At 38.3% G+C, this 27466-nt stretch overlaps 1 protein-coding gene across 3 annotated transcripts in view; it reads left to right on the plus strand.

Annotated features, from left to right (window-relative positions):
* Positions 1 to 27466, plus strand: part of wdfy3 (WD repeat and FYVE domain containing 3) — a 271504-nt gene that overhangs the window by 99147 nt on the left and 144891 nt on the right. For 2 of the 3 annotated variants that reach the window (XM_078402045.1, XM_078402054.1), the window contains exons 11-19: positions 601 to 794; positions 1154 to 1608; positions 4869 to 4952; positions 8963 to 9140; positions 13040 to 13254; positions 14641 to 14753; positions 19653 to 19878; positions 21120 to 21223; positions 25682 to 25900. In XM_078402045.1, coding sequence (XP_078258171.1) covers positions 601 to 794; positions 1154 to 1608; positions 4869 to 4952; positions 8963 to 9140; positions 13040 to 13254; positions 14641 to 14753; positions 19653 to 19878; positions 21120 to 21223; positions 25682 to 25900 — 1788 coding nt within the window. The remainder of the gene's footprint in view (positions 1 to 600; positions 795 to 1153; positions 1609 to 4868; positions 4953 to 8962; positions 9141 to 13039; positions 13255 to 14640; positions 14754 to 19652; positions 19879 to 21119; positions 21224 to 25681; positions 25901 to 27466) is intronic. The other variant, XM_078402063.1, reaches the window with a different exon arrangement.

Genomic DNA, 27466 nt, shown 5'->3' on the forward strand with positions numbered 1-27466 from the left:
TTATGTTATTTGCAAACTGAAAAGATTGTTCATTGCACCTGTACTTTACCGTACTTGTGCATATATTAGTAAACTTGCCTGTAGACTAAAAACTAAAGGCTAATCAAGTAATTTGTATATAACACAAACAACAAAAATCCAAGCACAGATACCTGAGAAATACCGCTGGTCATAGACTCCAGCCAGAACACCACTCTTCCACCTCTGTCCTCTATTGGTCATTCAGTTTTGAATCCAACTACAAAGTCACCATGGGACCCATGCATCTTAATCTTCTGGATCAGCCCACCATGAATATCTTGCAACAAAATAAAAGTTTTCCAGTTGTTTTAAATTAAGATAGAGCTACTTTGAAATGAAGAGGCTGCGGTGGTAGTGATCACTTTACATTTTTGAATTCTCAGATTTTGAACTTCACATAGAGAATTATTTAGCATGAGATCTAACAAACCATTTATAGATGTATGAATATGTCATTTTGTTAATTGTTGCTGGTAGCTGAAAATGATACTTGAAGAAAAATGTTTGTGGAAATGGGAATAATAGTAGGAATGGTATGAAAAGGTTTAATATCGATCTTTGTTCCATGTGTTTTTGAAGGTGTTTTCCGAGAGTTTGGAGGAGCACGATGTGTTCATAATATAGTGAAGTATCCCCAGTGCCGAGAACCTGCACTGATGATTATCCAACAGTTAATTTTGTCCCCTAGTGGTGATGATGATATGGGTACTTTATTAGGACTGATGCACACAGCCCCACCTGCAGAGCTACAGCTCAAAACTGATATTCTAATGGTAAGTATTATTTCATATTTTAATTTCACTTTTACATTGCTGCCATTTTTTAAAACTCTGCAAAATACCTACTCTTCATAATGTCCTTTTCAATTCTATATCTTGTGTAAAATCGAAATAACAGCAGGTACATTTGATCAATAACCCTAGTTACCATTGAGACTTGAAGCTGTCACAGGGCAAATATCAACTTTTAAATAGTTGTAGGTAACAATGCGATCCCACGGATTTTTCTAAACTTGTAGAAGTCTTGGTAAATCTGTTTTATGAATCCTAACCAGATTAATGGCGTTACCTTATAGATCTACTCTATATTTCCATGAATTTACATTGTCTTGAAATGCATATTATCTCCACAGGCTCTCCTTACTGTGCTGAGAGAAAGTCACCGCACACGAACAGTGTTCCGAAAAGTTGGGGGATTTGTTTATGTCACGTCACTGTTAGTTGCAATGGAACGATCTTTGATTAATCAACCCAAAGGAGTATGGGAAAAGGTGAACTCAAACCAAGTCTTCGAACTAGTGTACACTGTCATTTGTACACTGACAGCAGCAATGCGTTATGAACCTGCTAATTCCCATTTCTTTAAAACTGAAATTCAGTATGAAAAACTTGCAGATGCTGTGCGTTTGCTTGGTTGCTTCTCAAATATGCGACAAATATGTTCAATAGCCTCCTACCCTTCAAATATCCAACCATTTCAAAACATACATGAAGATGATGCATTGTTGGATTCAGTTGGTCCCACGCTGAAACATTGTAGTAAACTTTTCTGTTGCCTCTACAAAATGACCACGGATTCTTTTGACAGGTAGGGATTTCGTCAGTTTGACTATTTTTAATTAGAAACTAATTTTTATAAGAATAACAGAATTGTAGCAAAAGTTTCAGAAAAGTTACATTTTATCAAGTTTTCACACTAGGTTATTTTAAAATTCTTTCAATGCTGGTATTTAATAAGAACACGGTGAAAATTAAATTAGATGTAAGCGCACAATTATGATTTACCTGTGTGCCACAATGGATAGGAATGTAGGAGGGAACTGCAGATGCTGGTTTCAACCAAAGATAGACACAAAATGCTGGAGTAACTCAGGCAACATCTCTGGAGAGAAGGAATGGGTGATGTTACGGGGCGAGACCCTTCAGACTAAGAGTCAGGGGAGGGGGAGATACAGAGATAAGGAAGTGTAAGGTGTGAGGACGAGACATCAAAGGAGATGGAGAACAAGGAAAATGTAGAATAAATCATTGTTAGCTAGGAGAAGGCAATATCAAAGCAAACAGATAAAATGTAATCAGGGACAGTCAGACTGGTCGGAGAACTGGGAAGGGGAGGGATAGAGAGAGAGGAAAAGGAAAGGTGACTTGAAGTTAGAGAAGTTAATATACCGCTGGGGTGTACACTGCCCAAGCGAAATATGAGGTGCTGTTCCTCCAATTTACGCTGGGCCTCACTGACAGTGGAGGAGGCCCAGGACAGAGAGGTCAGTGTGGGAATGGGAGGGGGAGTTAGTGTTTAGCAACCGAGAGATCAGGTAGGTTTTGGCAGAATGAGCGGAGGTGTTCAGCGAAACGATCGCCGAGCCTGCGCTTGGTCTCTTTTAGAAATCGGTGAGACAAAGCACAGGCTTGTCCCTGATTGTCCAGCTTGACCAGTCTGACTGTCCCTGATTACATTTTATCTCTATTTGCTTTGTTGTTACCTTCTCCTAGCTAATAATGATCTATTCAACATTTCCCTTGATCTCCACCCCCTTTGGTGTCTCGTTCTCACACCTTACACTTCCTTATCTCTGTATCTCCCCTTCCCCTGACTCAATCTGAAGAGGGGTCTCGACCTGAAACATCACCCATTCCTTCTCTCCAGAGATGCTGCATTTACTCCAGCATTTTGAGCCACAATAGAGTTAAGTGTAAATAATATGTGTCTCTAACTAAACTTCAACTTGTAATCATACTAAAGTTAATAAAGTCACTGGCATATTTTTCCTCAACTTGTTCTTTACTAGAACAAGCGAAAGTAATTTTTAAAAACTCTGCCATTTCACTTCTCAATTCATTTGTCTTCCCGAAAACATTTTTGTATCAACTGAATAATAATGAAGAGTTGATTTATTTTTTTTAGCGTCTAAGTATTTCCTACGAGATGCGTTGTTTTGCTTAAGGCAATTATAAACTGTGTTGCAGAGTTTTATTCAAAGTTTTTTGAGGGGGAAAATGCTTTTTTTTTAATGAAGTTTGTGGATTTATCTATTTCATTCGTAAAGCTTTCCCAAAACAGTTTTTATTTTAATAGGGTTGTCAAGGACACTTGCTTACCAAATTTGTGGCGCCTTGCAGTAAGTGCATATTACAGAGGCCCAATGATTTATTTAGTCTTAGTTTTCTTCTCCTCTCAACAATAATCTGGATGTAACAAAGATGTTTATGGAAAGTAATCATTCTATTTTTGTTTTTTACTTTTCTTAATTCAGTTGATTATTATATTTAGCACAGACATGTCTAGACGTACACACCCATGGCAATGTGCACATACATACATATACACATTTCTTATTGGGTTTAAGCCATATTGCTTTTGAAGTATTTTTCTGAAAATTCTGTTTTTGTAAAGAGGTGTAGAGCTGACCAAGAAGTTACAAGCCGCTCAGTTTCAAATCTATTTTGGATAAATTATTTCAAGATACAAGATAATGACACATCTATAGATTTTAGGATTTTGTAATATCATTGTAATTTTGCTGGATGGGGAATTGAAAGACTTGGTTAGTAATATTGAGACTTAAATTAAAAGTTCTGCATGGATGTTTGTGAATTTAGTTCATTCATTGATTAATTACTTTTGGATTATTATGAGTAATGATGGCTGTCATTTAAAAACTCAGCAGGTTTAAATCACTGATATTCAGAAAATGCCATTCTTACCTAGTCTGACATATTTGTTACTCCAGACTCATACTTAGTTGCCCTTTAAATTGGTCCAGGATGCTATTCAGTTATCACTACAACCTTCTAGATGGCAATTGGAGATGCTCGCCAGAACCTATGTCCAGGATAAAATAAATTGTCTAGCATAGTACAGTGGAACCAAATGCTGCAAGGAATGTGGGTCAAACGGAGAAGGTTCCATTCATTGGACTTGAATATAATGGAAGTTTTTTTGGTTGGCCAATGAACATAGTTGTAAGAGCTCGCTGCAGGTGTTTGTTGACCAAGTGTCAACATTTGCATGATCTTGATATCCTGGACATTAGAATTATTTTTCCATTGCGAATTGCTCCATATGATTAAATATGAAGGAAGCTGCTCCCTTGTTTAATATTTAATGCCAATATCTTCTTTATTATAAAACAAAAAAAAACATCTTCCATTTAAATTTCGGCTTTCCATCACCTGAGCTGTTTTGATATTTTTTTAATCAAATGTGAAGTGACAATGTAGTACGTTATTAATGATGATTTTATAATTATACTGTTTTGGAAGATTTGCAAATTTAAGCTTCCAAATTACTCTTAGTATGGCCTGGTACAGCTTGTATCCTTATATGCTACTACAAATGAATCAAATGTTCACATTTGAAAAGCTAGTGAAAACTAGTTTTAAAGAGAGGCACGAGAGATTATAGATGCTGAAATCTTGAATAAAAAACAAACTGCCAGGTCAGCAGATCAGGCAGCATCCATGGAGGGAGCTTTGAAATATATGGTTTTGTTTTTTAATAAAAGTCTCGTCTACATATCAAGCTATCAGGAATAATTTTATTTAAAACCATTGATAATAAAATAAAATTAGATTGATGCACTTTTAGTACAGGAATGTATCTGCAAATATTTATGAACTTTAGAGTTCTTTCATAAATCTCATCAACATTTTGATACTTATTTTGTTCCTTACCATTTACAACTTTCTCCTCTTTTTGCCCACCTGGCCTATAAACTGCTGTTTTTCTGCTGCTTTGCATGTTATATTCGTGAACTAATCAACGATGTTAATAGTAAGTGCACTAACAATCATTGTGCTTATTTCTAACAATCCTTGTCCAATGGCATTTGCTTTTTTTGTCTGTAGTTTTGCTGAACAGATTCCGCCTTGCTTGACACATGAGATTTCCCTTCCCTCACCTTGGGGTACTCCAGCTTTGTCCAGAAAAAGGTACTCGCCCATTAGGAATAGCCTTGGAATGTTTCCATTCTATTGATACACCACAAAATGTTCAATTAAAAACAAAACCAAAGTTCTCATTGCTCTCCAGCATTTGCTCTAAAGAGGTTTAGATGGTCTTTTGTCAGCTGGATCATTTAGTGAATCCGTCAAATGTTTTGGAGTGTCGTTGTGTTTTTACCAATGTTACAGTCTTCCAAGTTATGAGACATAGATAATCAGCCTGCAGAAGTCCACGGGTACTTTATATTGTGAGACATGATGGTATGCACACTTTGTAGCAAGTATTTGATGTTCATTTGACAGTGATATATTCCAATGTCAGAATTCTAAGTTTGACTTTTGGTTCAGGTTAGGAATCAGATCTTTAGACTTGATTCATCATAATCTTAATCATACTTTATTAGCCGTCAACATACGAGAAATTTGATTTACCATGCAGTCATACCAATTAAAAGTAACAAGACACACAAAATACATTTTAACATACACATCTACCACAATGACTTTTCCACATTCCTCACTGATGGAAGACAAAAAAAAGTTCAATTTCTTCCCTTCTTTGTTCTCCCGTGGTCGGGGACCTCGAGCCTTCCGTTGTCGGGGTGATCTTGGCTCCTGTAGCCGGCTGTCGGGCCCTCTGCATCGGGGCGATTAAGCTCCTGCATTGGGGGGATCTCAGCTCCCTATGCCGGGGCTTGTCGAACCTCTTGCGACCTTGGAGCTTCCCGACATCAGTCTCTACCCGAGACTGCGAGCTCCTCGATGTTGAAGCCTGCAGGCCGCAGTTGGAGCGTTGATCCCAGGCAAGGGATCGCAGGCTCCGATGGTAAGTCCACGGCCCCGCGGTGGGACTCAAAGTCAGTCTCGAACAAGACCGCCAGCTCCAGCAGAGCGACCGGAGATACGATCCGGAAAACAATCGCATCTCTGGCAAGGTAAGAGATTGAACAAAAGTTTCCCCCCCAACCCCCTCCCACGCCCCTCACAAAAAACAAACCAGAGAACATTAACAGAAACTTTTAAAAACACACTCAAAATAACAAAAAAGACGAAAAGATAGACAGACTGTTGGCGAGGCTGCCATCGCTGACGGCACCACCCGGTGGATGTTCTTGCAGCCTAGTACTCTGTCATTGGAGTATCCGACAAGTCCAGCTTAGCAACATGTCTTTGTCAATTTATTTAGTTTTTTTAATTGAAATTTATGTATCCATTTTTTATTTAACAACTTGGTAGTCCAAACTTCTGTTTCGAAATGAACAATGAACAATACATACAAGAGCATTATACAAATTGCAATAATTTCTGGTCAAGTAAAATAAAATTAAGTGAAATATATTTATTTAAGAAATAAAGTTCCCATTTTTATACTTTAGAGGCAGTCCACATTTGCATTACAAGTACTGTGAGTGATTGTTCTGTCAACACTAAATAGATATAACACCTTTTGAGGCATGAATACAAATAAGATCCTGATTCTAGTCAAGTAGTACTGTTCCTGTGTCATCACCAAATGAGCAGAGCAGGCGCATTGCAACAATATCATTTCTGCCTTCAGAATCGGGGTTAAACATTTTTTTTGTTTTAGCAAATAAATGTGCCCTTTTCACATCTTTGGGTGTACCTCTGCCATTTATTTTCTAATCCATAGAGGTTGCTGTCTCAGGTCTTGCCACTGAAAAAAACTTCAAGGTAGTGTGCCCCTAGATGCACTCAGAAGTCCTCGGGTTATTTTGTTGGTAGTTTTGACCCAGCATGTATTAAAGCTGTTAATATATTTACACCCAGAAATGTGTCCCCTTGAGAAATATTGGGGTGCAATTGACAGCGAAGACTCAACAATTTTGCTCTTTCCGATTCCAAGGAATAAAATAGAGAAAATCCGCCTTTCATTTAAAACTTTAAGAAGTGTATGTTGTGTATGTTGTGTATAATGCAGGCATGCCAATATCATATTTTTCATTTGTTATTTCTAATGGAGAGAATGATACCCCTGTCCATTCAAAATTTCATACTTGCAAAATTTCCTGCAAGGAGAAATCCAAATGTAATATATACTGACTCCGATTTTTCAGACTTTTGCGTCAGAGTGATTCCACATCAAAAAAGGTACAGGTTGAACATCGATTTTCCGGCACTGATGGTCCACACGCAGCTATAAACTGGACAAAATTATGAGAGCTCAGTTGAAATTCTCTGGGTGGCCACAGATGGCCTTGTGAATGGCGAGCGCTCTTTCCGATCATGTCACTCCGTCGTGAAAGGATCAACTATGTTCTCAATCTTCTCTCCTAACTGTTTCTCAACGACAATGCAGTAAACCATCATTTTAACGATCCCCTTATAACAGATGTTGGATATACCAGACGGACCTGCCGACCCATCCTGGCACCCATCGTCTCCCCGGCCGCTTAAGAGCCCCAGCTTCCGACCCCACACCTGACTCGCAAGATGCACCAGCGAGCCCTTCTTCACCCACTGAGAGGACACAAAAGTGCTGGAGTAATTCCTCAGACTGATTCAGTCGGCTGAGTTACTCAAGCACTGAGCTGTTTCACATTAAAACTAGGCACCGATGCCGCGGGTGTGCACCAGTGAGCTCTCCTTCACTGGTTCACCCACTGTTGTTGAGGCTCACGCTGTTGCCCCTAGGGACAATGCTTTCTTTAGCATGTCCCCACCAACAGAACCTGCGTGGTCACCGTCGGGCTCCCTATCCTCCTGCCTGCTGTCACTTCCAAGGCGCAATATGTCGGCGACTGTGGGGGAGAAGGAGTAGGCAGCGGTGGTGGTGGGGGGAGGAGAAGGCAGTTGGGGGTGACAAGGGGGCAGTGGGGGTGGGGGGGAGGGGAATGAGGGGGTGTTGAGGGAGGGGAATGGAGGTGGGGCTAGAAGAAAGCGCCACGCCCAGGGGCTACAATGTGACCTGCACCAACAGCTGGTCATATTGTCGTGAACAAGTGCTCGCTGGTACACTTTGCAAGTCGGACGTGGGTTTGACGCCAGAGCTCTAAATGGCCGGGGAGATGATGGGAGCTAGAGATGGGTTGGCAGGTCATTCCATTTATATTCAGTTTACATTTTATATTTGTTTTATTTAAGTTTCTGGCACTCTATGATGCTTTGGAGACACAGGACGGGTGTCATTAACGGGCCAGGGATGTATTGACATTTCAATATCACATGACCTCTGTAGGTCTGGAAAATAGGGATAATCCAGAAAGGCTCTGGAATGGAGAGAGCCAGAAAATCGGTGTTCGACCTGTAAAAGATATAAACTGCATCAATTTATGACCTACCCTTTTATCTCAAACTTTCTCTCAGTCCTACTGATTCTCATTTGAATTACAATTAAGGGATACTTATTGATATTTCAAAATACATAAATTATTCCCATCTTACATTTGCAGAAAAATAAAATTGGATTCAGTCATTTCAAAATGAGAAACATTTGGTAACTGATATTGTAACCTTATGCACCTGAAATGGAAGCTTTTAAATCATGAGCCCATTGATTATTTAAAAATGTCTATCCAACAACAGTCCAAGATGTTCATATGAACTAAAGATAAGATATGACAGGTAGATGTAAAGTTTCTGTTAGATGTGCTGAAAAACATTCCTGCTTGTTCCTAGATAGTATTTACTTGAGGTATTTAGAAGATTGTTATCTCAAAGTTTACGTTGGACATGGTATTGACAGACTTTTAACATTTGAATGCTTGCCATCTGCAAATAGAAGCTCTGCTCTAATCACCCAGCTGTTTATAACCTTTGAAAATCATGATATTAAATCGTGGCAAACTTAACAACATTTTGTTCTTGAAAATAAGGGGATATATGAAGAAAAGAGCAGGACCTTAACTTAAGAATGATTTACATACAAAATAGCTGCAACTTGTAAATACTCAAAATTAGAAATGTTTTTCTATTTCTATTAGCACTAAAGTAATTGCGGAATGAATGCGGTAATAAAAATGGTTTTATTTCTTATGTAGGCCGGGCTATCACACTGTTTCAGCTCCACCTGTGTTGCCAGCCAAATCCGTCTCAGAATTAAAGCTACTCAACACACTGACTTCCTTGCATTCTCCTGATGCAGTCATAATACATCCAGGAGCTGCACTTGCAACTTTAGACCTCTTGGCTTCAGTCGGCTCCAATGAACAATTTGAGGTAGATAAAATGGGATTCAAAAGGAAATTATTATTGGGAGATTAGAATTTTGACTGTTGATTGTTTACACTATGTTATGGGTTATATGCCTGTTCAGTCACACCAAGTTCATTAACACTTTAAGATGAAGATATCATAAGGTCATAAGTGATGGGAGTAGAATTAGGCTATTCGGCTATCAAGTCTACTCCGCCATTCATTCATGGCTGATCTATCTCTCCTTCCTATCCCCATTCTCCTGCCTTCTCCCCATAACCTCTGACACCTGCACTAATCAAGAATCTATCTATCTCTGCCTTAACAATATCTACTGACTTGGCCTCTACAGCCTTCTGTGCCCATGAAATCCACAGATTCACCACCGTCTGACTAAAGAAATTTCTCATCTCCTTCCTAAAAGAACGTTCTTTAATTCTGAGGCTATGACCTCTTATCCTAGTCTCTCCCACTTGTGGAGAAATCCTTTCCACATCCACTCTATCCAAGCCTTTGACTATTCTGTATGTTTCAATGAGGTCCCCCCTCATTCTTCTAAACTCCAGCGAGTACAGGCCCAATACCTACAAACGCTCATCATTGGTTAACCTACTAATTCCTGGAATCATTCTTGTAAACCTCCTCTGGACTCTCTCCAGAGCCAGCACATCCTTCCTCAGATATGGTGCCCAAAATTGCTCACAATATTCCAAACACAGCCTTACCAGCGCCTTATAGAGCGTCAGCATTACATCCCTGTTTTTGTATACAAGCCCTCTTGAAATAAATACTAGTATTGAGTTTGCTTTCTTTACTACTGATTCGACTTGCAGATTAAGTTTTTGGGAATCCGGCACCAGTACTCTCAAGTCCCTTTGCACCTCCGATTTCTGGATTCTCTTCCCATTTAGAAAATAGTCTACGCCTTTATTCCGACTACCAAAATGCATGACTCCACATTTTGCTACACTATAATGCATCCGCTGCTTCTCTGCCCACTCTTCCAACCTGTCCAAAACCTTCTGCAAAGTCCCTGCTTTCTCTACACTATCTGCCCCTCCACCTATTTTTGTATCATCTGCAAACCTGTCCACAAAGCCTTCAAACGTCTCGTCCAAATCATTAATATACAACGTGAAGAGTAATGGCCCCAGAACTGACCCTTGCGAAACTCCACCAGTCACTGGCAGCCAACTGGCAGCCAACCAGAAAAAGCCCCCTTTATCGTCACTCTTTACCTTCTATCATCCAGCCAACCTGCTATCCATGCTCGAATCAAAAGAAAATCATTATAATAAAAATGCAGTTTAGGTACTGCACCTGTTCCCCATCTTCTTTATTTTGTTTTCTCTCTGTCTAATTTGCTGTAAGATTTAATGATTATCACTTCAGGAGCCATTTCTTTGTACAACATTCCTACATTTGAAATAAATTGTTCTAAAACTTCCTGAACCAGCTGAGACTCACACCAGGAACCTGAGTCTTATTTCTGTTATGATCAGAAACAATAAAAAATAATGTATTTAATCTTTAACATTTATCTACACTGGTAATATTATGTAGACTTCGAAAAGTTGCACAGCTACTTTGAGAACTGCAGTGTAATACGTATATCTGCATCTTTTCACAGTTTAAAATTGCAAACTTACTTTTGTCCTCTCTTACCTCAGTACAAAGGCAATTGGCTTAAAAGAACACATCCTAATTAAACTATGTTCAACTGTCTTTGCATATGGATTTTTCTTGTCAATGGAGGCCACTAAATAAACAGATTAATTTCTTCCATTCCATACTCCTGCCTGCAACCATCTTTGGACATGGAGTTTGACTGCAGTTTTGGGATTTCTTTCATTCCCCGACTGCCCTTTCCACTGCCTTTTCCTCATTTGTGATCTGCATTTGTGCTAATGAGTACTTCTGTAGCATATTATCTGAAAACTGTATTTGTAATTCATATTAAAAGTAATATGCAAAAATTAAAAAATACAAATAATTTCAGCCTTTTTTAACCAATGAAATACAAACATTGGGAATATTTTGGGTAAGGAAACATTAAATTTATGATTATTTGTGTAGCCTAATCAGTACCTTTAATATTTGTTAATTTTCAGTGGACTTCTAATCATATGTATCTGTACATGAATATTCTATACAAAATGTACTTCCATTGACTCCGGGATAAAATTAATACTAAATAATCTCATTCAATATACTTAATTGTATTGATGATAATGGGCTTTTGAGCAATTTCACTACTTTTGTGATAAACTCAAATTGAAATAATTACATTGAATTACTAGAATTTCAAAATACTCCATTGAATATTGAAACACTTCAAAAGTTTGCCATCTGCTGGATCATCAAAAAGTTAATTGACTGTTTCGAATCATCTCAAAAATATGTTGACCTGCATAATAAATTTACTTGCAAGGTGTATATTGTTCAAATGAAAGTGGGTGCTCTACTCCCGCATTCATATCTGTCCAAAGTTGTAAATTGATTTTCATCCATGGCAGTCAAAATTATGAGATACAATTTATTAAATGTCACATTTGTATTAAAGAAACTCTTAATAGTAATTGTCAATCATTGTGGGACAGTGGATGGAGTGCATCAATCTAGATCTATTAATTTCTATCTAGAGCATTTAATCTTTGAAAAAAATCAAGATTGAATCATTGTAACATAGCTAATACAAAATGCACCTCTAAATACTTCAAAATACTTCAGATTAGAAATTCCCTTATCTTATTTGATACAATTGGTTGATGCCAGTTATTCATTTCTGTCAGTTCATGCAGTGGTTTGCAAGTGAAAACTGGGAACTTGTATATTTGAAGATCCACTACTTCCTTTCTTGCATTCTTTTCAAAATGTTTTGCCGACATTGCCATATTATGGGGGCAAGGAGGTCTTCTGTTCTTCAGATCAACACTTATGAATGAGTGATATTTTATGATAATCTTGAGTTCACAGTGCAATGGCTAATTGAGAAAAAAAGTGCTTTTTATACAGTGGCTTTCACTACACTCAATTCTTTCAGCGCTTTCTGGCTTATTTTTCAAGAGTAGTTACTAAATTAGTAATAAACGTTTACAGCACAGAAAGATTGCACAAACAACATTGAGAAACATGACCCAGTAAACAACCTCATAAGTAAGGATGAGTAGTAATGCCGAGGAAAGTGCTCTGTTCCCTCTTTGTTGGCTGAAGGACAGATCCAAATGATGGCACTGCTGACAAAGCCAAAATTCCATGACGAAGCATAATTTAACATCAGTGTACAAATAAGTTGTCCAGGTTTGGTTGTGATATTTTCTTCTAAATAAAGCTCTAATACAAATCCTGCTTAGTTTAGATTGAATTCTTTTGTTGCCTTTGAGCCCAAAGCAGAAAGGTTTAAACAGTCATTTTGATAAAATTAATAACATTTTTAAATTAACTGCCACTGCGCTGTAAAATATATATATTTTTTAAAATTATGTCAAGCGCATACATTGTAGAACAGCCAAACTTTAATAAAAGTCAATGGAAGATGGTGAATGTATTTCTGAATGTCAGATATCGGTAAAATGTCATGTGGAAATTTGGAATTATTGTAATTTGTAAGAATTGTAATTATTTTAAACAATAGGAAATGGTTCTTTTGTTGAGAAATATTCCAGTGTTTGCAAAGATCATATTATAAGGAAGAGGATATTTTAAAAGTGGACCATACCATAACTTTACTGGGATAACTTTCCAATCATTGATCAGTCAGGGATATTGATTGTGATATTCTCTTTTAAACTTTTATAATTTGCAATTAACAGCTGTAAATCCTCTTCCTTTAGTAGTTTGAGCGTGCTTGGTCTATGGCAAAAAGGAGCTAAGTTTGGATGATTTGTAAACTATTTCAAATATCTCTTTCATGTCTTTCTCAGCATGCATTAGCCCTTCAGTTTGCGGTGGCTAACATTTTGCAGTCACTCATCCACTCAGAGAGAAATCAGCAGGTGATGTGTGATGCAGGACTTCATGCACGGCTTTTGCAAAGATGCAGTTCAGCTCTGTCTGATGAAGACCATCCTCTACACCCACCACTTCAAAGGATGTTCGAGCGATTAGCTTCACAGTCATTAGAACCAATGGTCCTTAGGTAAGAAGTGTAGGAAAGAACTGCAGATGTTGGTTTAAATCGAAGGTAGACACAAAATGCTGGAGTAACTCAGTGGGACAGGAAGCATCAGTCTGAAGAAGTCTTGACCCGAAACGTCACCTATTCTCTCCAGAGATGCTGCCAGTCCCGCTGAGTTACTCCAGCATTTTATGTCTACCTTCGTCCTTAGGTAAGTATACATACTGTATATAAAAAATACAAATGAATCTAAGCTTATTAATTATTTGATATCCATTGTGAATTTGTCAAAATGTAGTTTAAAAAAGTTAAATTGGAAGTAAACTGTTTCTCGACAAATGTTTACCTTCGGATATGATATTTGCAGCTTAGCAATGGGCTTTAATTTGTAGCACATTGCCTACAGCTTCATTGTTTCAACTTCAGAGGCTAAATAAATCTTGCCTGAAAGGTAAACAACTTCCCCTATAACCCCCAGCATCTTCCAACTCTATCAAACCCACTGCTAATGCAACAAACTAATGATCAGGACTTACGAATCAAAGAAAATGCCATCATTTCCCTGACATCCTCATTGATATTATTTGCAGAGACACTGTAAAATGTAGTTCAATTCAACTTAGCACTTGCCCTCTACCCCAATCTTTCACCACTTGAAATGCAAGATAGACAGGACCAAAAATAAACTTTCCATAAAGGGGGTGCTCCTCCAACCCCTTTTTCTCCAGTCCGCATAGTGAATTAACAACTAGGATCACAAACTCGCAATGGCATATTGTTGTTGGAGGATGAAGGCACATTGCTAAATCTGATTTTTGTCATGTGTTACTTCTTCCACAGTGACATTTGTAGATAGTTTCAGATATATTGGTCTGCATTTGCATTGTTTTTAATCAGATAAACTGAAATTTTCTTTAAGGATATATGTAGTTATTTTAATATTGAAATGAATAACAAGTAGACTTGGTAGCTGAGCAGTATTAGTCCCAGAAACCACATTGTTGATTGTGAAGGCTATCACGAGCATGAAAGAATGTGGCATCATTCTTTTTGAAAGAATTTAAGTGTTTGCTTCATGTTTGTTTATGTTAAATTTATCGTTCCTACATTTAGATACTTCAGCAGCAACTCTGTTATCATAAATTCAATTTTTCAGATATTGGTGAAAGTAAATATATTACCTCCTATTTTCTTAATTCAACTTTATTTCTGAATTACAGTAATGGCCTCAATGCAAAACCATTTAAAAGGTTTGCATGGGCAGGATTGTTTGTAAGTAAAGACAATCTCCAATAACTTTTTCTGCTGAATGAAGAGATGAGAAACCGTATTTAATTTATTGAAAACTATAAGTGTTTATTGTTTCTATTTATTGATATTGATTATATTTGTATTGATTGTTTTCAGGGAGTTTCTCCGCCTTGGTAACCCATTGAATTGTGGGGCCTGGGATAAGAAACTGATTAGTGTGTACAGGGTGCACAAGCCAAGTTCTTTAAGTTGTGAAGCAGATATGAGAGGTATGCTGTGAGGTATATATACATTGTAAAATCTCTTTTCTTGTTTTTCTTTGGTTTATGTGGAACTTCATAGGTTTCAGATTTATTCAGAGTTATTTATTTGAAATATGACAATTTTCAAAACAATTTGATCGTGAGATGTGTGTGGTACATTTAAATGCCTTTTAGCAATTGCTCTGTGGACTTTAAAAGACAACCACATGTACTGGAACAAAACCGTATAGGTAATAGATGATTTGTTTTCCCGAAAAAATATTGCAAATCAGTTATGTTCTATTCTGCCTTATTTAATCAAGATATGAACATTTCTCCCTCTACCACTCACTTAAAGAATGCGTTCCAGACCCCTATCATGTGCTGGATAAAGAAAAATCCTGCAAACCTCTAAATATAATTATCAAAAAATAGGAGCAAGGCTACCTTCGATGACTAAAGACAGCCACTTGCAAAGCAAGATCGGGAGAGGTTGATTAGCAGGTAAAGAGATGTCTGGCAAGTAGTGTTGATACACGTGGACAGTAATAAACCTAAAACTCACAGGCTTTTAAAAGTGAAATAGGAAGAGTTTAGGGCCAGCATGTACCTGTTGGAATGAAATGCAAAGCTGCTCGATTAAGGGTGCCCTGGATGACCAGCGATATTGAGACTCGGCTCAGGATAAAGGAGAAAGCACATGTCAGGTATAGACAGCTGGGATCAGACAACTTGTTTGGAGAGTCTAAGGATTGTTGGAGTACACTTAAGAAGGAAATGAAGAGGGCATAAAGGGGACATGAGATCTCCCTGGTTAAGAAGGTATAGGAGAAGAACAAAAGGTGAACTAGAGAGATGGTAGGTTATCTATGTTTGGGCAAGGTCATAAATGAATACTTTTTGCCTATATTGTTCATTGAGACGGATGTGGAAGTTAGTGAGCAGGGAAGAGAATATCAAAAGTAAAAAGGAGGAGATAAATCCCTGGGGCCTGATCAAGTGAATCCTAGAAAACTACGGAAATCAGTGGAGATCAATTCCATCGTCACTTTGAAAATGGAAGGACTGATTAGGGATGGCTGGCCTGGCTTTGTTTGTGAGAGATTGTGTCTCATAAATTAGACTGTCTTTTGAGGAGGTAATAAAGAAAATTGAGGCAGGATGGTGGACATTGTGTACATGGACTTTAACAACTCCTTTGACAATATTTTGCATTGCAGACTAGTCCAGAAGTTTAGAATAGATAGTATCCAGGGTGAGATAGTAAATTAAATAAAAATTGTCTTGGTGATAATAGAAAATTACTTGTCAGATTACAAGAGAGGTTGAATAGGTACTGTTTGCACTGGAGTCGAGTCGATTGAGGGTTATAAAATTATGAACAACATCGATAGGATAGACATTCACAGATTTTCCCCAGAGTAGCAGAGTCTAAAACTACGGGGATTTAAAGGGAATCTGAGAGGCAGATTTTACCACACACTGTTGGGTATATGGAATGAGCTGCCAGAGTAGATAGTGGAGGCAGGTAGTTACAATGTTTAAAAGACATAGGATAGGAAAGGTTAAGCGGGGTATGGGCCAAATGCAAGCAAATTGGATTATAAGATTATCATGGTCGGCATGGACAAATTGGACCAAATGGCCTGTTTCAGTGTTGTATTACTATTAATCCCTGTGAATCTGAACACAGCTACCCCTGTAATAAATCTTGTTTCCTGTTAAGAGATGCAAGTGGTTTCTATACACACCATCATATAATTTCTATGCACACCAATTGTGTATATATCAGTAAATCTCCCTGCATCTCAATTCCCCGCCCCGCTCCATGAAAACCCCAGTATCTTCAAGATATAGTAAAAAAAAAACTGCAATCGTAAATTATCTCAGTGGCAACACTGTTGCTCTTACATCTATTCCGTGCTGCAACCAGAACTGCACAAAATTGGCTTTTGATGACCAAACTTGTGTTTTCCCAATTTTAGTATAAAGTTCCGGTCTAGCAACGGATAACATCTTGTGTACCTTTTTTTGCACCTAAAGTACCTTAAAGATCTGTGGGCATGCATTTCTAATTCAATTTGTTCCTCTGCATTTCCCACTGTAATGCTGTTTATTGTGTACTCCCTTGCCATCCCCAAATAAATTACCTCACACTTCTTTGGATTGAGTTTAAGTGTTCGAGTTTTAAAACTACATTCCAATAAATAAATTGTATTGTCAACAAATGAATAATGTATGGGATGCAGGGTATTTATGAGTTAATGTAGCAAAACTGATGCAGTCTAAAAATCATTGTTCTTATTCACATACCTTGCATCCCAAAGTGCATCCTGAGATAGATTTCGGTGCAGAAGACTTAAGGGCCTGTCCCAGTTACGTGATTTTTAAGGCGATTGCTGGCGACTGTCAAAAGTCGTAGCAGATCGCCAAAATTTTCTTTTACCCCACGACAATGCCGGGTCAGGTCGATACAAGTTACTTTTTTTGTGAAACTAGCACCTGGCTAAGAGATTACACCGTCTTCGTAAACATCGCGGAATTACCACGCTTACCTGATCGTCAAACTGTCGCCTCCAATCTACCTGTCAAATGTCCCGACGGTAAATAAATTGGTTAAACAAAACTATCTTCTGGTATCTTCAAATACCTTTTCTTCATTTAATATTACGTGCTTCTAAATGCATCTGCGACAACCTAGCAAACCTGGAGACAGCATGCGACAGTGCCCGCAATAAGCTACGATACCTGGCGACAAGCCAGCTGTCGCCGAGAAATTTCTATCTGGAAATTTTTTCCGCGACGATTCATTGAAGACTCCTCACGATCATGCCCACGACACCCCGGCGAACATTCGGCGACAGCCTAGTCGCCGGCAGTCGCCTTAAAATCGCCTAAGTGGGACAGGCCCTTTAATCATCCCATTCCATTACAAGTTGTACATAATCATCTGAAATATGAATGATGCAAGCTGAATAATATTGGGCTGATTTTTTAAATATTGAGCCACTTTAACGTTATTTTGGCGTGATTTTTAGGCCAGTGAATGTATTTTTCTGACATTTTTCTTGATGAGTACATTATCTATGATCCTGTTTGTTACGGTACTTCCCATCTGTATCTTTTTAATGCCATGACAATTCTAATAGTTCTGCAGTTATACAGTGGCCTCCATAATGTTTGGGATAAAGACCTATCAGTTATTTATTTGGCTCTGTACTCCACAATTTGAGGTTTGTAATAGGAAAAAATCATATGTGGTTAAAGTGCAAATTGTCAGATGTTATTAAAGGTATTTTTATACATTTTGATTTCACCATGTAGAAATTACAGCTGTGTTTATATATAGTTCCCCCATTTCAGGGCACCATGTTTCAGACACATGGCTTCACAGGCATTTGTCATGCTCAGGTGTGTTTAATTGCCTCCTTAATACAGGTATAAGGGAGCTCTCAGCACCCAGTCTTTCCTCCAGTCTTTCCATCACCTTTGGAAACTTTAATTGCTGTTTATCAACATGAGGACCAAAGTTGTGCCAATGAAAGTCAAAGAAGCCACGATGAGACTGAGAAACAAGAAAAAAAACTGTTAGAGACATCAGCCAAACCTTAGGCTTACCAAAATGAACTGTTTGGAACTGTTAAGAAGAAAGAGAGCACTGGTGAGCTTACTAATCGCAGAGGGTCTGGCAGGCCAAGGAAGACCTCCAGAGTTGATGACAGAAGAATTCTCTCCAGAATAAAGAAAAAACCCCAAACACCTGTCCGACAGATCAGAAACACTCTTCATGAGTCAGGTGTGGATTTGTCAATGACCACTGTCCACAGAAGACTTCATGAACAGAAATATAGAGGCGACACTGCAAGATGCAAACCACTGGTTAGCTGCAAAAATAGGATGGCCAGGTTACAGTTTGCCAAGAAGTACCTAAAAGAGCAACCGCAGTTCTGGAAAAAGGTCTTGTGAACAGATGAGACGAAGATTAACTTATATCAGAGTGATGGCAAGTGCAAAGTATGGAGGAGAGAAGGAACTGCCCAAGATCCAAAGCATACCACCTCATCTGTGAAACACGGTGGTGGGGGTGTTGTGGCCTGGGCATGCATGGCTACTGAAGGTACTGGCTCACTTATCTTCATTGATGATACAACTGCTGATGGTAGTAGCATAATGAATTCTGAAGTGTATAGACACATCCAATCTGCTCAAATTCAAACAAATGCCTCAAAACATTGGCCGGCGGTTTATTCTACAGCAAGCCAATGATCCCAAACATACTGCTAAAGCAACAAAGGAGTTTTTCAAAGCTAAAAAGTGGTCAATTCCTGAGTGGCCAAGTCAATCACCCGATCTGAACTCAATTGAGCATGCCTTTTATGTGCTGAAGAGAAAACTGAAGGGGACTAGCCCCCAAAAAAGCACAAGCTAAAGATGGCTGCAAGCATCACCAGAGAAGACACCTAGCAACCGGTGATGTCCATGAATCGTAGACTTCAAGCAGTCATTGCATGCAAAGGATATGCAACAAAATACTAAACATGAGTACTTTCATTTATATGACATTGCTGTGTCCCAAACATTATGGTGCCCTGAAATGGGGGGGACTATGTATGAACACTGTTGTCATTTCCACATGGTGAAACCAAAATGTATAAAAATGGCCTTTATTAAAATCTGACAATGTGCACTTTAACCACATGTGATATTTTCTATTACAAATCTCAAATTGTGGAGTACAGAGGCAAATAAATAAATGATGGGTCTTTGTCCCAAACATTATGGAGGGCACTGTATGTGAGATCACAAGATGTTTAAACTGGTTCTAAGAAAAAAATATATATTTTTATATTTCTTTTTATATTCAAGTGTCTTTTACCTTGCTTCCTGCATTTATTGTCAACTGGTTTAAATATTCTCACCTCCTAGGGAACATAATGGATGGGTTAGGTCCTGATAATGTATTCACCTTGAATGAAGACAACAGTCACTACAAGATTAGCAAAAGCTTGCTCAAAGGGGCAGAAGGGAGCACCGTGCCTCTGACCAGGGTGAAATGCTTGGTCTCCATGACAACACCACATGATATTAGACTTCATGGTTCATCAGTCACCCCAGCATTTGTGGAGTTTGATACAAATCTGGAAGGCTTTGGGTGAGTATCAGGTGGATTTCTACTCTTGATAAGTAAAAGGTTTTTCACTTTATTAGGAATTAGTAAAAATAATTATTTTTCATTCTGTACAACTTGAAGCTTAAAGTAAAAAGGATAAAATTATTAGATATGTTGAATTATTCTAAATTTAATGATGAGAGATTTGATGTAGTTTATTTCCTTGCTGCACATTGCTAAATTTGCGCATAATTAAGTAAATTGCAAATATCTCACAAAATTATTTTTCAGTTCTTTGCTGATAGGTTCAGAGTAAACATCAATTCTAATACCACTGAAGATGCTTTAGTATATGTATAATTTTCATGTGCAGTTTAATGATACAGTCATTAAAAAGAAACACTGTAAACTGCAGTGAGACTTTGTTTGCTAATTAGTTGGTAGAATTCATGGCACAGAGCTCTGCATGAAGTACTAATGGAAGGTAGACACAAAATGCTGGAGTAACTCGGCGGGACAGAGAGCATCTCTGGAGAATGGGATCTCCAGAGATGCTGCCTATCCCACTGAGTTACTCCAGCATTTTGTATCTCTCCAGAGTTGCTGCCTGTCCCACTGAGTTACTCCAGCATTTTGGGTCTCTCCAGAGATGCTGCCTGTCCTGCTGAGTTAATCCAGTATTTTGTGTCTACCTTCGATTTAAACCAGCATCTGCAGCTCTTTCCTACACATGAAGTATTAATGGATTGTACAATCCAATATAACCATGTAAAATGGCTGGTCAGAATCCAGTACAGGTGCTCCTCAACTTACGATGGGGTTATGTTCCGAGAAACCCATCGGAAACCGAAAATATCGTAAGTCGAAATGCATTGAATACATGTGATCACGTGGCCGTAAGCGAGCTGCGGGTCACTGCTGTTAGCACCATCGCAAAGTCGGAATATTGTAAGTCGGGGAGCATCTGTATGGTTTTGTTAAATGATGAGTTGAACTCATAATTAGAAATTACAATTTAATTTATAACCCATTATTTCTGTATCAGATGCTTTACTTGAAAACAAAATCAAGGACTTTTGGTCAGTGGACAATTAGCTTTTAATCTGCTTGGGATTTCAACTGTCATTTAAAGCAAAACTACATTCATAAAGTCCTATATTTCCTGTCAATCAATTATTTCCTGTCAATCAATTATCAGGTGTTGCAGTTGAAACTGTGTTGCACTTTTCATTGTGTTTGCTACCTTGGTAGTTATAAGGGCTCGATTTTTCTTTTCTTGTCAGCTGTCTGTTTTTGCCCAGTTTGGCTCCTCACAATGCCCCCATCCATGCTCCGACTGCAACAGGAGGAATAAACGATGGAGCTGTTACAAGTGGACTTGGCGCAGGTAAAATAAGATTCACACAGCATTTGTGCTTAAATCGTGGCTTCCACATAGGGCAGTGATGCTGATAATGAAGCTTTTGTTTTCCTGAGATATAACAATAATATTCTGGCCTGGTGGTTTTGGGGTAAGACATGAGGGCTCTGACGGTCTGTCTCTCAAATTTAATATTTGGGAGTAGAGGTTGCTTGTATGTGATCCCTTTTAGCTTGAGGTAGCTATTTTTACACCAATTTTGCAGTGAGGCTTGATGCAAAGGAAAGGGGACCAAAGTAATTGGGAAGCATTTGCTGCTACATGGAAATTAATGGTCATACACAGATGCCTTTCAGCACTTGCTTGCATATGCATTTTTACCTGGTTACTTTTGCACACATTCATAAATACACAGACACACACAGGCTGAGGCATAGAAACCCTTTCTCAATTAAGTATTTTAACCCTACCTTCCACCAACACCACTTTTAACCCCTCAGGCCATTATTTCATACATCGCTCTCCTCCCATTCCACATACACACATGCGCACAGGCCTGTCCCTCAATTTCTAACAATCTCCCATCCTTCCTCAGACCTCAATCATCCATCCATTAAATTCTCCCGCCTCTCTTCTCAATGGGCAATCTTGGGGTCCGGCCCCCTTCTTTCCCAGAGCAATCCAGTTTTACCCACACCCTGCACATATGGATAGACTGGTGGCCACTCACCCTCCCATATTCTCAGCCCCGCTCTAGCAATGAATTACTGGTCCAGTCCATGTTCTATTCCCAATCCCTGATTTCAACCTTTCCACATTCTCTGACACTCTCAGTACCCACCTGACCAAATGCAAGAGGTATTTTGATGCTGGAGTTTCAGGGTTTTAAACCTCAAGGTCGGAGGCTGTCTTCCATGTTGGAAAAGAATCCTTTGAATATTTCCTTGACTGCAGTTATGTGACATAAGCACTCGAGTCCATCCCATAGCAGCATATTCAGATCTGCTTTACGGCCACTGCTAACCGTCAAGTAGCTGAAATGGCCATATGGTAACTGAAAACAACAGGGGTCTTGGGAGCAGATGGTATTTGCTGTTGAAGTAATAAAAAAATTGGCAGGGAGGAGCTTCATTAAAAATAAACGTAACGAAACCTCCCACTTCTGGAAAAAGATGTTCCTGGAGACCTCAGCGGCAACATAATTATGCCATAGAACACTGAACAGCACAGCACAGGAATAGGCATTTCGGCCCAGAATGTCTGCATCAAAAATAATGCCGTTAAACTAATCAGGACAACATTCAGTTAGCCTTAAAGGAAGGTAGACACAAAATGCTGGAGTAACTCAGCGGGACAGGCAGCATCTCTGGAGAGAATAAATGGGTGACGTTTCGGGTCGAGACCCTTCTTCAGAACCGAAACATCACCCATTCCTTCTCTCCAGAGGTGCTGCCTGTCCCGCTGAGTTACTCCAGCATTTTGTGCATACCTTTGATTTAAACTAGCATCTGCAGTCCTTTCCGACACGTTCAGTTAGCTTTCTTATTTACTTGCAGTATCTGATACTGCCCTTTCATGAATCGTGCACCAGAACACCCACATCCTTCTACACCTCAGAGTTATGCAATCTTTCATCATTCAGATAATGTGTTTCTTTTTTCTAATATTTTCTGCCAAGGCAAAAAATTTATTCACAATGTATTTCATTTACCAGGTCATTGAAGTCACTTTATGTTGCGTTCACCTATTTTTGTGTCATCAGCACATTTTGTGTCTATATCTTCATGCTTTCATCCAAGTTACAATGGCATGCAAGCCATGTTTCTAATACATTCCTAACAGAGCCAATCTCTGTATAAATCAGTGTCGAGCAAGACTACACCATTGCTCTGGAATATGTCTCAATTGTTTTCACCATAATATTTCACCTCACCACCAACCATGCTTTCCCCTGGAGTGGAATTGATCTACACGACTAATGGGAAATTGTTCAACATTGGTTGTCTCCATCCAAGAGGTCATTGTGATTTCAAGCATTGAGCAGCAGCGAAAAGACAACTATTTTTGCTTCTGCGTGTTTGGGCACTGAGTACCAAATCAGAGTTGTCATATTCTCCGCAGCATACAAGAGGACTCAACATTTGTGAAACAAAGGGCATCTCTTCACCTGCCTCTGCTATGCAGTGCGGCCTCTGACAATGAGGGTCCATAGAATGATAAGGTCCATAATTTAAGGAATGAGCTCTCATTGCAGATAGACATTAATGATGCAAAGCACTATCATTTACCCTGAACCAGTACATCCTTTGGCTACCTAAGGAAAAGGACATTTGAAGAACATTATTAAAACTCGGACTAAACTTCATGGTCCATTGGGGCAGCCATGACTCCTGTTGTCTACATGATTCTGAGATTCACTGCTTCAGGTACTCAGGGCACTGGAGAGATACAACCAATGCAGTTACTGCAATACACCAAATCTGGAAGGATAAGCATACCAATATCAGACTTCCTCGTCCAGGCTAACATCCCATGCATTGAGGATGGTGGTGCACACATTCACCTCTTTTGGGCAAGCCACATCATCATCATCATCATCATGCCTGACACCAGACTCTTGAAACAATCATTCTATTTGGAGGCCTGTTACAGGAAGAGATTACCAGATAGCGAGGAAAAGGTTCATGGCTGACCTCAAAACAACGGTGAAAAAATGCAACCTCCCCACTGACTATTGGGAGCCTTTTGCTCATGACTACTCAAAATGGAGTCCCTACATTGGCGGCACACAGGCATTTGTCGTAAATAATGAATGGAATACTAAGTACCACCAGGCATTTTAGTCAGGCATCTTTTATCACCATGTGGCAAAGTCTGTGAGTCCTACATTTGCCTCATCAGCCATTGCTAAACCTGCACAATTGAGTCATCTTCAATCCCAAGGAAATGGCAATGAAGAAAGAATGTTAAATAGTTGGACAAAAGCAATTTAAGAGGTTTATGATAGAATCCCCTAGGGTTCATGTAAATAAAACACATGCATAGTTATATGCAGCATCCATAATTCAAAGATAACTTTTTTAAGGGTTTAGCAAGTTCAGATACCAAGGCCAAGAAAATATCCAGTTGCACTCGCATTTTGATTATTATAACAGGCTGTATTATCCTTAATTGAGAGGTGTGGAGGATGGTGCACGGGGGGGGGGGGATTCATGGGGTGTGAAACATCAATCTCTGTGCATTTCTGATTATCATACAGATTTATTTAGAGGAAATATTCGTGTAAGGCTTGAGTGAGTACATGTTTGAGTTATCTCTGGTGCCCTCTTAGAAAAGTCCTTGAACATAGGAATGCTTCCACTATTTCCCATTCTGCAATCCATTGCTCATTTTGTTGCTCCACCTTCAGCATTCATTCATTTTCCACACCAGCTAGCAATACTGAAGCCTATTCATCAAATTGTGCATTCTTAAATACTTAAAAAGCGGCATACTCCATGAAAAATTATTGAAAGTTTCTATTATTTCTGCAGCTAAACGAATATTTTATTTAACATGGGTGAAATTATAGCAAAGGATTCATATTTGGTTCATCTTTTTTTAAATATTGCTTGCTTATTATGAGATTCTAAATATGTAGTGATAAGCACCTTATCTTTTTAAGATTTCCTTCTAATAGAAAGTCAGCATCCCTGGACACCATAGAAATCCCAGCATAAGTATTCCAGTTGTCTAAGTAAGATCTGAATTTGCTGAGAGCAGCAGTGGCACTATTGTGGACTTTCTGGAAAATCTAATGGTGCAGAGGCATCTGTAATCGATCCTTCAAGGATAATTTACCTTTGCAAAGCTTCAGAAAATTAAATTTGATTTTTGATGTTTTTTGGTTTATTTCTGGCACAACATTCTCCCTTTCTGAATTGGAACAAAACAACTCCATCTCTACATGCATTGAATGCTGAGTACCTTTGATAAATCATTGTTAGTGCCTGTCTCCATTATTTAAATAAGCTCATCACCCAGATTTATAATAGAATCTGTTGGAAGAAGGTGACAGGCAGAGATTCTTCTTCGTCTTACTTCTCATGAGAACTGCTGTCATGGGATTTGCAAGATATTGTTTTTGCCAAATTATAAAAGTATTTTAGCAATGTCTGTCTATCAAAATAAGTAAGGCTTAGAGGTCAAAATATCTTTTATAAGTGTAAATGACTATATCTGAAATAATGCAAGTTGCATTGCATGTGTGAAGCAGCAAGTCGGATTTGTTTTACACTTATAATAAGGATGGCAACAAATTTATGAAGGAGAAGGATTGCCTGGTAAAGTGGATAGACAAATGTAGTTTAACACAGAAGTGTAAGAACAGCACATAAATGATTCAGTTTTAATGTAATTGATGGAATAATAAATCAATGAGAAATGGTGAAAATATATGTACTGTCTTTCTCTTTATATGAATAAAAGTAAAACACTCTTTTTCAGGTGAACGATTCTTTCCACCACCATCTGGACTTACTTATTCAACCTGGTTTTGCATTGAGAGGTTCAGTAACCCTCTGACCAATCATTCTATTAAGCTTCTTACCCTAGTGCGGAGATCAAATTCATCTGAGCAGCATTTCATTTGCCTTGCTGTAATCCTTTCTGGGAAAGACAGGTCCCTATTTGTTTCTACCAAGGAAGAATTGCTGCAAAACTATGGTGAGTTGGGGTTAAATTTGTTGTTTAAACATGTTTGGAATGTAACAGATTAAATATGAAGGTTTTTCACAATAAATATGGATTTTTTTAGAATATTCCAAAACTATATTTTGTGAGGCATTATCAAGATAAATTTATGTCTCTGTAATATTATGAAAAGTAATATCTTTTCATTCTCATTCGCAATCTCAACCAAACTTATTTAATCTCTGCTTAATGAACATTTCTTGGCATCCCACTCTAATGCTCTCAATCTATACTGCACTGCATCTTTCGCAAATATGTCCATCCTTGGGTATAGAAACCAAATGCAGACACTCTGACCTGGAGTGATATCCTATATAATTATGGCAGGTCTTCCTTACTGATGAATCCTATGCAATAAAAGCCAATACATAATTTGTCACCATCTGGAATTTATTGTGGTTCATATATCAGCACACAAACGTTCCACTTGATGCCAATATTTACTCATTTCTTATTTTTTTAAAAATATTGTGTTTATATTACTGCCTTTCTTTATTACCAAGTACCTTCATCAAAATCTTTAACATGGATTGCATATAACTCCGGCCTCTTCAGTTGGCCCAGTACTATCTCATAAATAACAACATTAAAAATATTGCATTTCTTTTTATTAACCAATCCTTCTCTGGATTCACTTTTAATATGGCTGCTGGAATAAATAATGTCCATAAACAATGAAAGAATGCTAAATTTTCTTAAAACACGAGCTTTGGCTCAAAATTGTTATGTAGTGGTTTGTTCCAGTTCTATTCATCAGTAGACATTCTGTGTATTTCTGCACAGGCAGTTGTAAAAATTAAAAAATCTGGTATGGCATAGTCTCCAGGTAATCTTGAGCTAGTGAGAACAAAGTAAGCAGTTGTGTATCTAATATCCTGTCATGTAAAAGAACACTGAATAGGAATAAGGAAGTTTCAACATTTCAATTATAATGATAAATATAATTTAAAAAATCTCCAGCAACAATTACACTCAGAATGAAACGCTGAAGGTTTGTGGACAAGGTCTAATAGAATACAGTTGGAGGTGCAGGACATCTCGGACAGTAACTGCTTGACCTTTGAATTGAAAATGTATGGTCAGCAGAATTGACATCTCAATGTTTAGCAACGGAGAGTGCAATTTTGGACCTTGGAGTGTTTAAGACATTAAGGATGATTAAAGGAGATTTATTAGAATAATATCAAGGATGCAGGATTTCAGTTATGTGGAGAGAATGGAGAAACTAAGAACAGTGAGGTTTGAAAGAGCATTTAATAAAGGTATTACACATTTTAATAAAATTTGAAAGCTTAAATATTGGTAGAACTGGCAATAACCAAAGGATAACGGTTTAATCTAATTGACAACAGACAAACAAGAATGAATTTTGGCATATGTTAAAGTCTGGATGGTGTTATCTTTTTGGATGCAGAACCAAGCTCAATGGTAACTTTTGAAAGAGCATTAATAAAAGGTTTATTGTTTATGCAGCCTTTGGAGAAGGAGCACAAGAATGGTACTAATTGGATAATTCCGTCGAAGAACCAGCGTAGGTTA

Source organism: Rhinoraja longicauda, chromosome 1 (assembly GCF_053455715.1).
Source record: "Rhinoraja longicauda isolate Sanriku21f chromosome 1, sRhiLon1.1, whole genome shotgun sequence".
Lineage (NCBI taxonomy): Eukaryota > Metazoa > Chordata > Chondrichthyes > Rajiformes > Arhynchobatidae > Rhinoraja > Rhinoraja longicauda.